Source organism: Lampris incognitus, chromosome 13 (genome assembly GCF_029633865.1).
Source record: "Lampris incognitus isolate fLamInc1 chromosome 13, fLamInc1.hap2, whole genome shotgun sequence".
Classification (NCBI taxonomy): Eukaryota; Metazoa; Chordata; class Actinopteri; order Lampriformes; family Lampridae; genus Lampris; species Lampris incognitus.
This window is the reverse complement of record NC_079223.1, coordinates 39422850-39435460: the sequence shown is the minus strand read 5'-3', so window position 1 is coordinate 39435460 and position 12611 is coordinate 39422850. Positions and strand designations below refer to the sequence as shown.

The following is a 12611-nucleotide window of genomic DNA, read 5'->3' as shown; positions in this document are numbered from 1 at the left end:
ATCCTTTTCACAGTTTCAGGGGTGTGCGTGATAACTGAGTTGTGATCCCCCACGAAAAAACTACGATGAAACTGCTGTTGAAAATCGTACTACCAATGCCCAATTACATTCATTTATTTATATGCGGTTCCAAAGCCTTAAAACATAGCAGCAGAATACAAGGGTAACACACTGAAGAGTATTCAAGTGAAACAAATTACTGTTTTGTGTAGATGAGATGGAAAAATATCTGTTTTCACAAGTACATCACCCCTCAAAACAAACAAGCGGTAAGAACATCTCAATATCATCACGAGAAGCAAAAGCAAAGATGGATCAGTTCACAGATTCTATATTATTACAAAAAAAGTAACAGGGTGAAAAGTCCATAACAAAGACTGATAAAATGACAAGCAAAGTAAACAGTAAGGGAATAAGATAACATCTACATACTCCCCCTTGGTCAGATCATCCACCACCACGGTTTAAGTTGCCATTGCTACGCTGACGACACGCAGCTTTATCTCGGCACTAGACCATCCTCTCAGCTCCCCCCACAATCCTTGTCAACTTCCTCCGCCAAATAAAAATCTGGATGTCATCAAATCTACTCAAGCTAAATAGCAATAAGAATGAGCTTGTGGTTGTGGCTCCTAAGGCGCTGCTCTGGAAGGTTGGAGATCTTCTTGACGTAGATGGCTGCTCCATCTGCCCATCCCCAGAAGTCCATAACCTTGGTGTCATTCTGGACTTCACCTTGTCGTTCCAGTCACACATCAAATCCGTCACCAAATCTGCTTTCTTTCACCTCAAAATCCATGGCAGAGACCCTCATCTGTGCCTTCATCCCCTCCCGTGTGGCTTATTGCAATGGAGTCCTGTCTGGGGTACCTAGCAAAACCCTAGACAGGCTTCATTCAGGATGTGCAGAATTCAGCTGCCAGGGTGCTCACCCTCACCAAGCCCTGGCAACACATCACTCCCACCCTTGTCCACCTTCACTGGCTCCCGGTCAAATCCCACATTTCCTATAAAATCCTCCTCTTCACCTATAAATCCCTCCATGCCCTTACCCCCCAGTACCTATCAGACCTCCCCAACCCCTATATTCCATCCCGGAATCTGCGGTCTGCAGACACTGGCTTGCTTTCCATCCCCCACACCAGCCTGCACTTTTGGGATAGAGCCTTTAGTGTGGCAGCCCCCACCCGTGGACCGCTATTCAAGCAGAGATCCGCAATGATTTGCCTTTGGATACTTTGAAAAAACTCCTGAAAACTCACCTGTTCACCTAGGCCTATGGCCTCCATTCACTTCTATTATCCCCGGCAATCTTTGCTCTTTTTATTTTCTGTTCGTGTCGTTTTTTTATTTTTTTGTTCTTATCTAGTGTAAAGTGTCCTTGGGTTCCTTGAAAGGCGCTATACAAAACTAAGTTGTTGTTGTTGTTGTTGTTGTTGTTGTTGATAATGAGCCCTAATGCAGAAAATGAGCCTATGTAGAATCACAGTGTCAAATGGGAAAAGGAGAAACATGGGAGAAAATGTTGTGCTTGCAATGAGGTAAAGTGCAAGCTCAAAAGATGCTCTACTGCGTTTCTGCATTTGAAATTGTAAAGAAATGCATATTTCCGAGCTATTCTAATTAATGCCATATTTCTTGTGGAGGATTTACAGCAAGCAAGTAACCTGGAAGAGTGCAGGTTATAAGCAAGAGTTAAATCGGGATTAGTTATGTGGGGGCTCTGTGATTTCAGGGTTTCATGGGTGCATGTGTGCACGCATAGACTACAAGATCTGATCGATGTTATTTGACAACCTGTAAATAAAATATAACTAGGTGAGACAACCCTCTGCTCTGAACACTAAAATGCTAATCAAAGTCATCTAGATACTGTTGGAAGCTTGTGTGGTACTGCATCTTTGTCTACACACCAAATGGTCTACAGATCTTCTGGTACATAGCTACCCACTTTCTGACATATTTTGTGGTATCCCAAGAGGTAAGAGGATGTCCACCCATTTTAATGAACATTAGAGCAGAGACATTTTCAAGTTTCAGTTGTGAGTGCAGCAGTATCACAACCGCATTCATTTCAGAGAAATCTCTCTCACTCTGTGCTGTTTACAGTAATGGGTTCTGCTGCATGTTCACGTTTCAGAAGGGACTTGTGCCTTGATACGCTGGAGTTCTCCTTAAAATCCGCGTGACTTTGCCTAACACCAGAGAATCCTATTTTCTAAAGATTGCATTGTCCTCTTACTTCATTTCCCCCGTACATTAATGGTAGAGGGCTTGGCTATGTGTTTTTATTCAACACATTGACCTTGTGAAAGAGTGATTCCTCTTCACTTGTGACCATTCTTGTTTGCATGCTTTTGCATAGTGCTTCATAGAACATTCTGTGATCTATTACCTTCTGGCTGCTGTCACTGAACTGTGTTATGCCATTAAAAGCACCTTGCTGCGCAGCCTCACATGCAGTTTTGTAGAATGGACCACTGTCTGGGTTCCTGCTCATGGTTTTGAAAACATCTAGCTGCCTTTTTCTCAGGTTGACTGACTGAGACAGTCTAATGTCTCTGGACTGCATAGCCTCAGACAGTTCTTTAAGCTCCTCCACTGTGTTCATCACTAGCCTGAGGTTTTTAACAAAAGCAATTGAACTCAACTTTGCTGCTTGCCCTCGTACATACATCCTTCAATTGAGTTTTGGTTCAGACCTTTACTTGCAGTTGTGAGGTGTTTGTAGAGTGCAGCATACATCGTCCAAACAGCATTCACTGTTCTGAAAGATGAAGCCACCCCACCTTATCCCTAAGACTTGACCAATCCTCCTCAAACATACACCTGCTTCAGAGACTACAGCATCGAGCTCTCTTGGGTTTTTATGTGACTGATTATACAGACAGTATAACTTTCCAAGAAGAGCTGTGAGGTGGTTGGTGTCTGTGCAGTGCTTGACTGTATCTGACACAGACAACTCAAACCTGTGGTTCAGACAATGCCAGCCTATGAGGCCTGGGAACTTACTTTTCAGTTTTACCCTTTTTTGCTCCATCTGAACAGAATCCCATCGGACGTTCTTTAAGAAAAGCATCACCAAGGCCATGTTTCAGCAGGCAGTTTAGTATTTCTCTAGTAATTGCATCTGCAGTTGTATTCTCTAGCTCAAGAAGATCTAAAAAGAAGGTCAACGGCTCCAAGCTATCAGCTGATGTTCTGGGGTCCACAATAAGACAAGACTTTTTGCTTAAAGAGGTGCTTTCATCCACACTTACAGTGAGCTTTGGATTGGTTCATTCTGATGCTTGCCAATAATGCTTGCCTCATCTCTTTTGATATAAAATGTACAATGTCTGTACATGTGACATTTGAGTGAAGAACACGGCCAACATTTACACCATTTATCCTCTGTAGCTCTATTAGTCCTGGGTGAACAGAATATGGCCGATTATTTTTTTGCAATAAAGTGCGTTGTTCTGAAGACATTGTGGGTTGGAAGTTAAAATTTCAGCTTGTGTTTTAAGAGAGCTTGATTCTAGAGCATTCTCATCTTGTCTTTTCAGTTATGTCTTCTGCTCATTTGTAACTGCAAGACACTGTGTTTGTTGATTTTCGTTCTCAAAGATTTCACTTGCTTCTCATTGTTGTTGCCATATGGGCTTACCCTACAGTGCTGCCATTCGCTAGAGAAAGTGTACCTCAGTTTTGTTCTCATTGTCCCAAATGACCCTGCTCTCCTGCATGATTTGCATCCCAATTTTTCTTTTTAATAATAAGAAATGGATAAGGGCCCTGACACACCAGGCTGACAGTCGGTCGTTGGCCAATGTCGGGACGTCGGTGAGCGTCTGTGACCCTAGTTTTTGCAGTGTGTCCCGCACCATCGGCACTAGTCGGACCCCTGTCGGCAGCTTTTCGGCCGATCGGCGGAGCCCGTCGGTGAGAGAGATCCCTCTGATTCGCTATTCAGCTTAGCGAATCAGTGCAGAATGTACATGCTAGTTGCCGTCAGCTGCAGTCTTTGCGGTGTGCTCAAGTGCTACTTTTTGGCCCAGATGGCAGGCGACGTGAGGCGACGCAGCAGTCGGCCTTCGTCGCCTCTAGTCGGTTTGGTGTGTCTGGGCCCTATGTCTTGGTGAAATGTTCAAATTGATTATGATTCCAGCAGTCAAGTAAGCGGCTGCTACTTACATTGCTCCCCTGTCCTGCTCTTCTCTCCAGTCCAAGCTCCTCTGCTCCCCTCTCCTCCCTAAGCTGCTCTGCTCCTCTCTCATTTTCAAGCTGCTTTCCTCCTCTCCTCCCCCATGACCTGTCCTGTTTTGATCAACTCTGCATTTTTTTTTTTGGATTTTTCTCCCCTTTTTCACCAGTTGTAATTGGGCAAGTACCCCACTGTTCCAAGCCATCCTGGTCGCTGCTCCACCCCCTCTGCTGATCCGGGGAGGGCTGCAGACTACCACATGCCTCCTCCGATACATGTGGAGTTGCCAGCCGCTTCTTTTCACCTGACAGTGAGGAGTTTCACCAGGGGGACGTAGCGCGTGGGAGGATCATACTATTCTCCCCAGTTCCCCCTCCCCCCGAACGGGCGCCCCAACCGACCATAGGATGCGCTAGTATAGTGACCAGGACACATACCCACATCTGGCTTCCCACCAACAGACACGGCCAGTTGTGTCTGTAGGGACGCCCGACCAAGCCGGAGGTAACAACGGGGATTCGAACTGGCAATCCCTGTATTGGTAGGCAACGGAATAGACTGCTATGCTACCCGGATGCCCAACGCCACATTTAAATGAGGAGAATTGACAAAGGAAAAGGAAAACCTTAATAGTAAGCACTGATGGCATGACATGATGAAGACAAATCTGACAACAGATTGAAAATGCACCAAGGGACAATAAACTTGAACTAGCTTAGCCATTCAGTTTTTAAATTTTATATCAACAAATTAAATAACGATTGGATTATCTAGTGAACCTATTAAAAAAAAAGATACAAACTTCGGCACATGCCTAGCTAAGCTAGATCAGTAGTGATAGCTGATGTATATTTTGAAGAAGTCTTTAAGCTTCCTCTTCTTTGCTTCAGTAATTTCTACATGTAGTGTTAACCTCTGAAACTTTGAAATTTAAAGAAAATAAATGTATGCATATATATATATATATATATATAAAATCCAGTGAGTCAAGTCAATATTTTGCTCCTTATTTGTTGAGCACTTTCCCTACCATTGAGTGTTTCTTTTAATAAAGTGTTATATATATATATATATATATATATATATATACACACACTCACTGGCCACTTTATTAGGTACACCTTGCTAGTACCGGGTTGGACCCCCTTTTGCCTTCAGAACTGCCTTAATCCTTCGTGGCATAGATTCAACAAGGTACTGGAAACATTCCTCAGAGAGTTTGGTCCATATTGACATGATAGCATCGCGCAGTTGCTGCAGATTTGTCAGCTGCACATCCATGATGCGAATCTCCCGGTCCACCACATCCCAAAGGTGCTCTATTGGATTGAGATCTGGTGACTGTGGAGGCCATTTGAGTACAGTGAACTCATTGTCATGTTCAAGAAACCAGTCTGAGATGATTCGAGCTTTATGACATGGCGCATTATCCTGCTGGAAGTAGCCATCAGAAGATGGGAACACTGTGGTCATAAAGGGATGGACATGGTCAGCAACAATATTCAGGTAGGCTGTGGCGTTGACACGATGCTCAATTGGTACTAAGGGGCCAAAAGTGTGCCAAGAAAATATCCCCCACACCATTACACCACCACCACCAGCCTGAACCGTTGATACAAGGCAGGATGGATCCTTTCTTTCATGTTATTGACGCCAAATTCTGACCCTACCATCCGAATGTCGCAGCAGAAATCGAGTCTCATCAGACCAGGCAACGTTTTTCCAATCTTCTATTGTCCAATTTTGGTGAGCCTCTGCGAATTGTAGCCTCAGTTTCCTGTTCTTAACTGACAGGAGGGGCACCCGGTGTGGTCTTCTGCTGCTGTAGCCCATCTGCCTCAAGGTTCGACGTGTTGTGCGTTCAGAGATGCTCTTCTGCATACCTCGGTTGTAATGAGTGGTTATTTGAGTTAGTGTTGCCTTTCTATCAGCTCGAACCAGTCTGGCCATTCTCCTCTGACCTCTGGCATCAACAAGGCATTTTCACCCACAGAACTGCCGCTCACTGGATATTTTCTCTTTTTCGGACCATTCTCTGTAAACCCTAGAGATGGTTGTGCATGAAAATCCCAGTAGATCCGCAGTTTCTGAAATACTCAGACCAGCCCGTCTGGCACCAACAACCATGCCACGTTCAAAGTCACTTAAATCCCCTTTCTTCCCCATTCTGATGCTCGGTTTGAACTGCAGTAGATCGTCTTGACCATGTCTACATGCCTACATGCATTGAGTTGCTGCCATGTGATTGGCTGATTAGAAATTTGCATTAACGAGCAGTTGGACAGGTGTGCCTAATAAAGTGGCCGGTGAGTGTATATCAATACAGATATAGGAAAAAAAAGTTTTAATACATTGTAGTACAGGCCTGTTTTGTGAGAGCGAGCGTCATCTCTTTCTTTATATTTTACCAAGCAAAGCTCCGGCGAGATTAACACTGAGTCACGTTGATAATAGCTTAGTTTATTATGCTAGCTAATTTCAGTCTGTGGTATATTTATTTTGTGGCTATGTGCAACATTATGCATCTTTGTTAAGTATGTTAGAGACTCTCAAAATCAATCGGAGACAGACTGAATGTGTGATTTTGATATACATTAATGATAGGTGTGTGTGCGTGTGTGTGTGTGTGTGGGGGGGGGGCTGTGATGGCCTGGTGGCCTGTCCAGGGTGTCTCCCCGCCTGCTGCCCAATGACTGCTAGGATAGGCTCCAGCACCCACGCGACCCTGAGAGCAGGATCAGCAGTTTGGATAATGGATGGAAATGTATGCATTATGCATACATTATCTAAGTCAAAATAGTCATGTAAAAAAAGCTCAAACTAAAATTAAACGAAGCCTTGTTCCTATGAGAGGCAAGACAAAGACTGCAAACTAGTTCCTTTTCATTAATTAATTTCATAATTTCATTGACGCTAGGAATGCTAGGAAATGGTCAAGCTAGCCTGCATTACCACTAGTCATGGTGTAATTTGAGCTGCTCTGATATTCTTCTCAAACCCGAATTGTCCTGACAATGCTGAAAGATTTCAATATGTGCTAGCTTGCTTGACAGTTAAACTCGAACTAGAGCTTGCCCGCTAACTTAATGTAACAGTTAGCTACCAAAAATTGCAGGCAACCTGCTGCAAACTGTCTTGCGTTTGCATCGTTTTGTAAAATCGAAACATTGTTTAAGACGAGTATCAGAGCAAATTACATTCTGTTTTTAAACTGTCAGTTTCTGACCTATTTTTCTGCCTATCTTGCCATCCACCTATGCCACATACTGGCATGCAGCCTGTAGAATACTTAAAACACAGCCTAACTTGAGTAACGGATTATTCCTGTCAATTTACAGCCACAAATTTAAGCCTAGCAAAATGCCGCTGGCTGCTGTTATTACTGGCATACCTAGCTAGTTTACATAAATTACTTGGCTGTCTGAGGATGTGATGTTTGCCTTGATTTAAAGCTAAAAAACTTGATCATAATGGAAGACCATGGTCAATGGCTTGTAGTTTATGTTTATGTTTATGTTTTAGATCCCCATTAGCTGTTACCCAAGGCAACAGCTACTCTTCCTGGGGTCCACATTAAAAAACATCCTACAACAACATCCATGTATACACATGCTTTCACATGAATGCTTACATAAATGAACACAGTTGCATCACTAATATAAATTCATCCCCCACCCCATCCCACCCACCTCAATTAAAACAGCAATAATAAAGTTAATAAAGTTTAGAGCAGTTTGCTAAAATATCATTGTTGATAGAGGAGACACACAGAAAGCCGTCAGTCAGTATACTGCAGGACTCCCACCACTTGCCCTAACTTGTAAGTAGGCGTTTCTTGTACTAATGTGGGCGTGTGTTGTACTTTGGGGGCGTGTCTTGAAGTCTTGCAGACCGCAGACAGATACTGTTGAGTGGATACGACCGTCAGCTTGCCGCTGACCACGAACGTGATGACGCAACGTCATGTTAAACTCGAAAAAAACGTGAATCTTTTATTATTTTTTCAAATTTTTTTTTGAATGGCCAGCATGTCATATATGTATTCTTTTAACAATAAACGCGGAGTAAAAATGTATGAATAAATTACTATTTGATGGATTTTTTTGTTTTGTTGCCAGTGTTATGTGGCGGTGCTGAGACCCGGATCAGCCCTGGCCCAAATTAATGTTTGATGTCATAAGTATGAATTTGTGATCTTACTCATGGGGACATTCTAAAACGCTTAACGTGAAAAACCTTAACGTGGTTTAATGTACCAAAACATCGATCGAAGACGACCAAATTTCTCTCACATCTCTCTTGTTATAAACACTTTAACGATGATATGACAGGGAACGAATTAATTGGAGGAGATGTCAGCGATGCTTTCAACATCAAGCATGGAGTGAAGCAGGGACGAATGCTTGCACTGACCCGAGTCATGTTATATCTCGCTGCAGTCCTAGAAACAATGTCAGCCAACTTGAGAGGTGGCTTGTACATCAGGACCCGAACAGATGGAAACCTCTACAATCTTGCGAGACTCAAGGCGTCTACCAAAACAAGCGAACTCTGTGTTCACGAGCTTCTCTATGCTGATGACTCAGTTCTGGTTGCCAATGATCCTGGAGAAATGCAAGAAATAGTAGACTGCTTCTCTTCAGCGGCTACCCTCTTTGGACTGAAGATCAATGTCTCCAAAACAGAGCTTCTGTACCAGCCTTCCCCTCAGAAAAGCCCCCGAAGAAGGTCAGCCCAGTATTTTAGTTAATGGAGCAACTCTGAAGACCAGTTAGTGCTTTAACTATCAGGGCAGTGCTGTGACAGATACAAACTCCTCTGACTTAGAAGTGGACAGAAGAATCCAAGTGGCCACAAAAGCCATTGTGCTCTTCACAAACGACTTTGGTCCCACCCACCATGACCTCAGGCTGACAACAAAAATCAAGGTCTACAACACACCTGTTCTCCCGTCTCTACTATACTCCACTGAATGCATGACCCTGTATCGCAAGCACATCAAGAGGCTCACCAGCATACAGCCTCATCATCTGCGAAAGCTGCTGCGAATCAGATGGGAGGACAAGGTGCCTGACGTGGAAGTATTGAGACGTGCTAGTTCTGTCAGTGTTGAAACCCTAATAACAGCCTCCCAGCTCAGATGGGCCCGCCATGTGAGAAGAATGCCAGACAGAGGTTTTCTACGGGGAGCTGTGCCAGGGAAAAGGGAAGCAGGAAAGCCAGAAGCTACGCTTCAAAGATGTGCTCAAGCACCACATGAAAATCTGTGGCATAGATGACTCCAACTGGGAGACAGTGGCCCTGGACAGACAGAGATGGCGTTCCACAGTAAGGCAATCAAGAACAGCTGTTGAGCAAGAGAGACAAGAAGCCTATGGTAAGGCCCAGCATGCAAGAAATAACAGACCAACTCAAACAACATTCGTCTGTGACAAATGTGGACGATATTGTTGCTCTAATGCGGCCTGAGGGCCTACAGGCGTGCTTGCCAAGCTTAAACTGCATCACAGTCATCATCGTTTCGATGGACTGCCGAAGAAGGACATGTCAAGAAATCGAAACTGAAATCCTATGAGTATGGACGTTATCTTACATTAAACGTTTTCCTCTCCATTGACGCCCATTATATGGAAAAAGCTTGACGTTGCTTAATGAACCGAAACATCAATCAATGATCACCAAATTCCTCTCACACATCGCTCATCTTGCCCTAGCTTACTTCCTCCAGTATTAAACATATTTAGAAGAACATTATTGTTATTATTATTATTGTTGTTGATTATTATGCAATTATTATTCAGAAGAACATTAGAAAATATAGGAAATCTTTATGTACTTCAGTTAGATTTTTTTAAGATGGGAGAGATCTCATAACAGAAGATGTGTGATATTTGATCGTAGTTTTGGAGCATTAAGCCACGTTAAACTCTTTCTTTATAATGGGGGGGTCAATGGAGAGGAAAACAATTAATGTAAGATAACGTCCATACTCATAGGATTTCGGTCTTGATTTTTTTTGACACGTCAAAGTGCGTATGACAGGAGATGCGTGAGAGAAATTTGGTCATCTTTGATCGATGTTTTGGTACATTAAGCCACGTCAAGCTTTTTTTTCCCACATTGAGCTGTCTTTATGCATGCTCAGTAATCCACCTGAGGAAATCACAGAAACTTGAGCGTTTATTGAGAGAAACGTTTCATCACTCATCTAAGTGACCTCTTCGGTCTCAACTGTTTGCAGTATCCCCATTCTTATCAAACAGCACGCTTGCATAACGACCGAAAACAACATGCAAATTGGTGGTCACGGTAATTTGCATATGAAATCGATCGTTGATTTTGGTCGTTATGCAACCGTGCTGTTTTAAAAGGATGGGGATACTGCAGTCGGTTGAGACTGGAGAGAAAGAAAACAAAGGGGAAAAATGGCCACTTTATTTTGTCATTGTAGGTTAAAATGAAATTTGTTCTCTGCATTTTAGCCATCCTATTGTATAGGAGCAGTGGACAGCTGCAGCGCCCGGGGACCAACTCCAGTCCTTCTTTCCATTGCCTTGCTCAGGGGCACAGGCAGGAGTATTAACCCTAACATGCATGTCTTTTTGATGGTGGGAGGAAACGGAAGCACCCGGAGGAAGCTCACGCAGAGACGGGGAGAACATGCAAACTCCACACAGAAAGGACCTGGAACGGCCTGGGGTTCGAACCCAGGACCTTCTTGCTGTTAGGCAATGGTGTTAACCACTGGGCCACCGTGCCACCCTTTGAGGTCACTTAGATGAGTGATGAAAAGTTTCTCTCGATATGTCTACATGCATGCTCAATGACCCAGGAAAGAAAATCAAGGAAAGTTGAATCACTTCATCTGGATACAACGTTTATTGACAGATACGTTTCATCACAGTCTACACCCATCTATCTACAGGCCAATGGCCACTCTTTCAAGGATGGAGATGTGCACATCCTTGATAGGGAGGAACGCTGGTTTGAACATGGAGTCAAAGAGGCCATCTATGTGCAGAGGGGATGACCATCCCTGAACCGAGGCGGGGGGGGGGGGGCGGGCGTAAGAGTACATCTGTTGCTATCCTACAACGCTGCGGTTGCAAACATTCCCAAATCCTCTGTGAATAGATATGGCCATTGAAACTCTAGTTAATGGCTCTCTCCATCTGGCCACCTACTCATCCCCCCATGTAATTTGCTCAACTACTCAACTATGACTCTCTCTCCACCTCAAGCTGATGTGTGGTGAACGTTCTGGCGCAAAATGGCTGCCGTGCATCACCTAGGTGGGTGCTACACATTGGTGGTGGTTGAGGTGAGCCCCCCCGCCCCCTTCACTGTGAAGCGCTTTGGGTGTCAAGGTGAAGCGCTATATAAATGTAATCCATCATCGTCAATGGTCACGCCATATTTGGTTGTTATGCCACTGCAGTCAGTTGAGACTGAAGAGGTCACTTAAGATTCTTGAGTGATGAAAAACGTTGCGTCCAGATGAACTGATCCAACTTTCCTTGAGTTTCTCTCAGTAAACGTTGGGTCCAGATGTACTGATCCAACTTTTTTTGTGTGTGATTTCACGCCAATCGTTTCAGAAGGTTCCTGCAAATGGTCATGAATGAAACAGTTGCAACGAAAACAACAGACCGGTTTCCAAGTTTCATGTAATAACAGGAAGTTGTTTGAATAGCCCTTTGATTGCCTCACTGATGTTCTTCCCCCTTGTTTTTGTTTCTCTCAGGGTACCAGAGAACACGTTGGATGATCGGTACATATCCTACCCTACCAGAGCTCTTCCTCAAATACCTTCTCACAGGGGCACCTCACTACCCCCCATACCTCGCCGGACGCGGTGATTGACGTGCAGACTCCAAAAAAAACAGTCTTGCTTTATTCCGATATGAAGAGGTTATACATTTGTGTGAGACAGTGGCCATTATCCCAATGTGAATATTACTATAGTGAAAATGGATTCTGGGACATGCACTGATAGAGGCACGCTTGGCCGCTCGTGTTGTTGTTTTGGGTGTTTGTTGAGTTTAGTAGGTCCCAGTTTGTTTGTTTGTTGTGCGATCTGGTTCATCACAAGGATCATATGCAGTAAGCCCTGTTATACCAAAGGGACGTTTTGCAAAGTGCAGGCTGTGTTCAGTCAGTGTCAGTGGTTCTCTACTCCAGTCTCCCGGGTACCCCGAGTGGTCCTGGTTTTCCGTCCTTCCGGTTAGTTCATTACGCCCACCTGCTATGCCAGATGCCAAAACTCCCTGATTAGACAGCGGACACACGTGGCAGAATGGAGAACATGTGGCGCTTGTGGTCTCTGTGCTAAGTGAACACCTTTAGAATAATGATGTTGTAAGTCTGCACGTTGTTGCCGGGTGTATGTTACTGCTGTTTTTTTCACGCTACGATAATAAACAAA

General features: G+C 44.0%; 1 protein-coding gene across 2 annotated transcripts in view; it reads left to right on the top strand.

The window, feature by feature from the left end:
- pik3ap1 (phosphoinositide-3-kinase adaptor protein 1) overlaps positions 1–12611 on the top strand; it is a 24126-nt gene extending 11515 nt beyond the window's left edge. For both annotated transcript variants that reach the window (XM_056291625.1, XM_056291624.1), the window contains one exon: positions 11931–12611. In XM_056291625.1, the coding sequence (XP_056147600.1) occupies positions 11931–12045 (115 nt within the window). In that variant the 3' untranslated portion in view covers positions 12046–12611. The remainder of the gene's footprint in view (positions 1–11930) is intronic.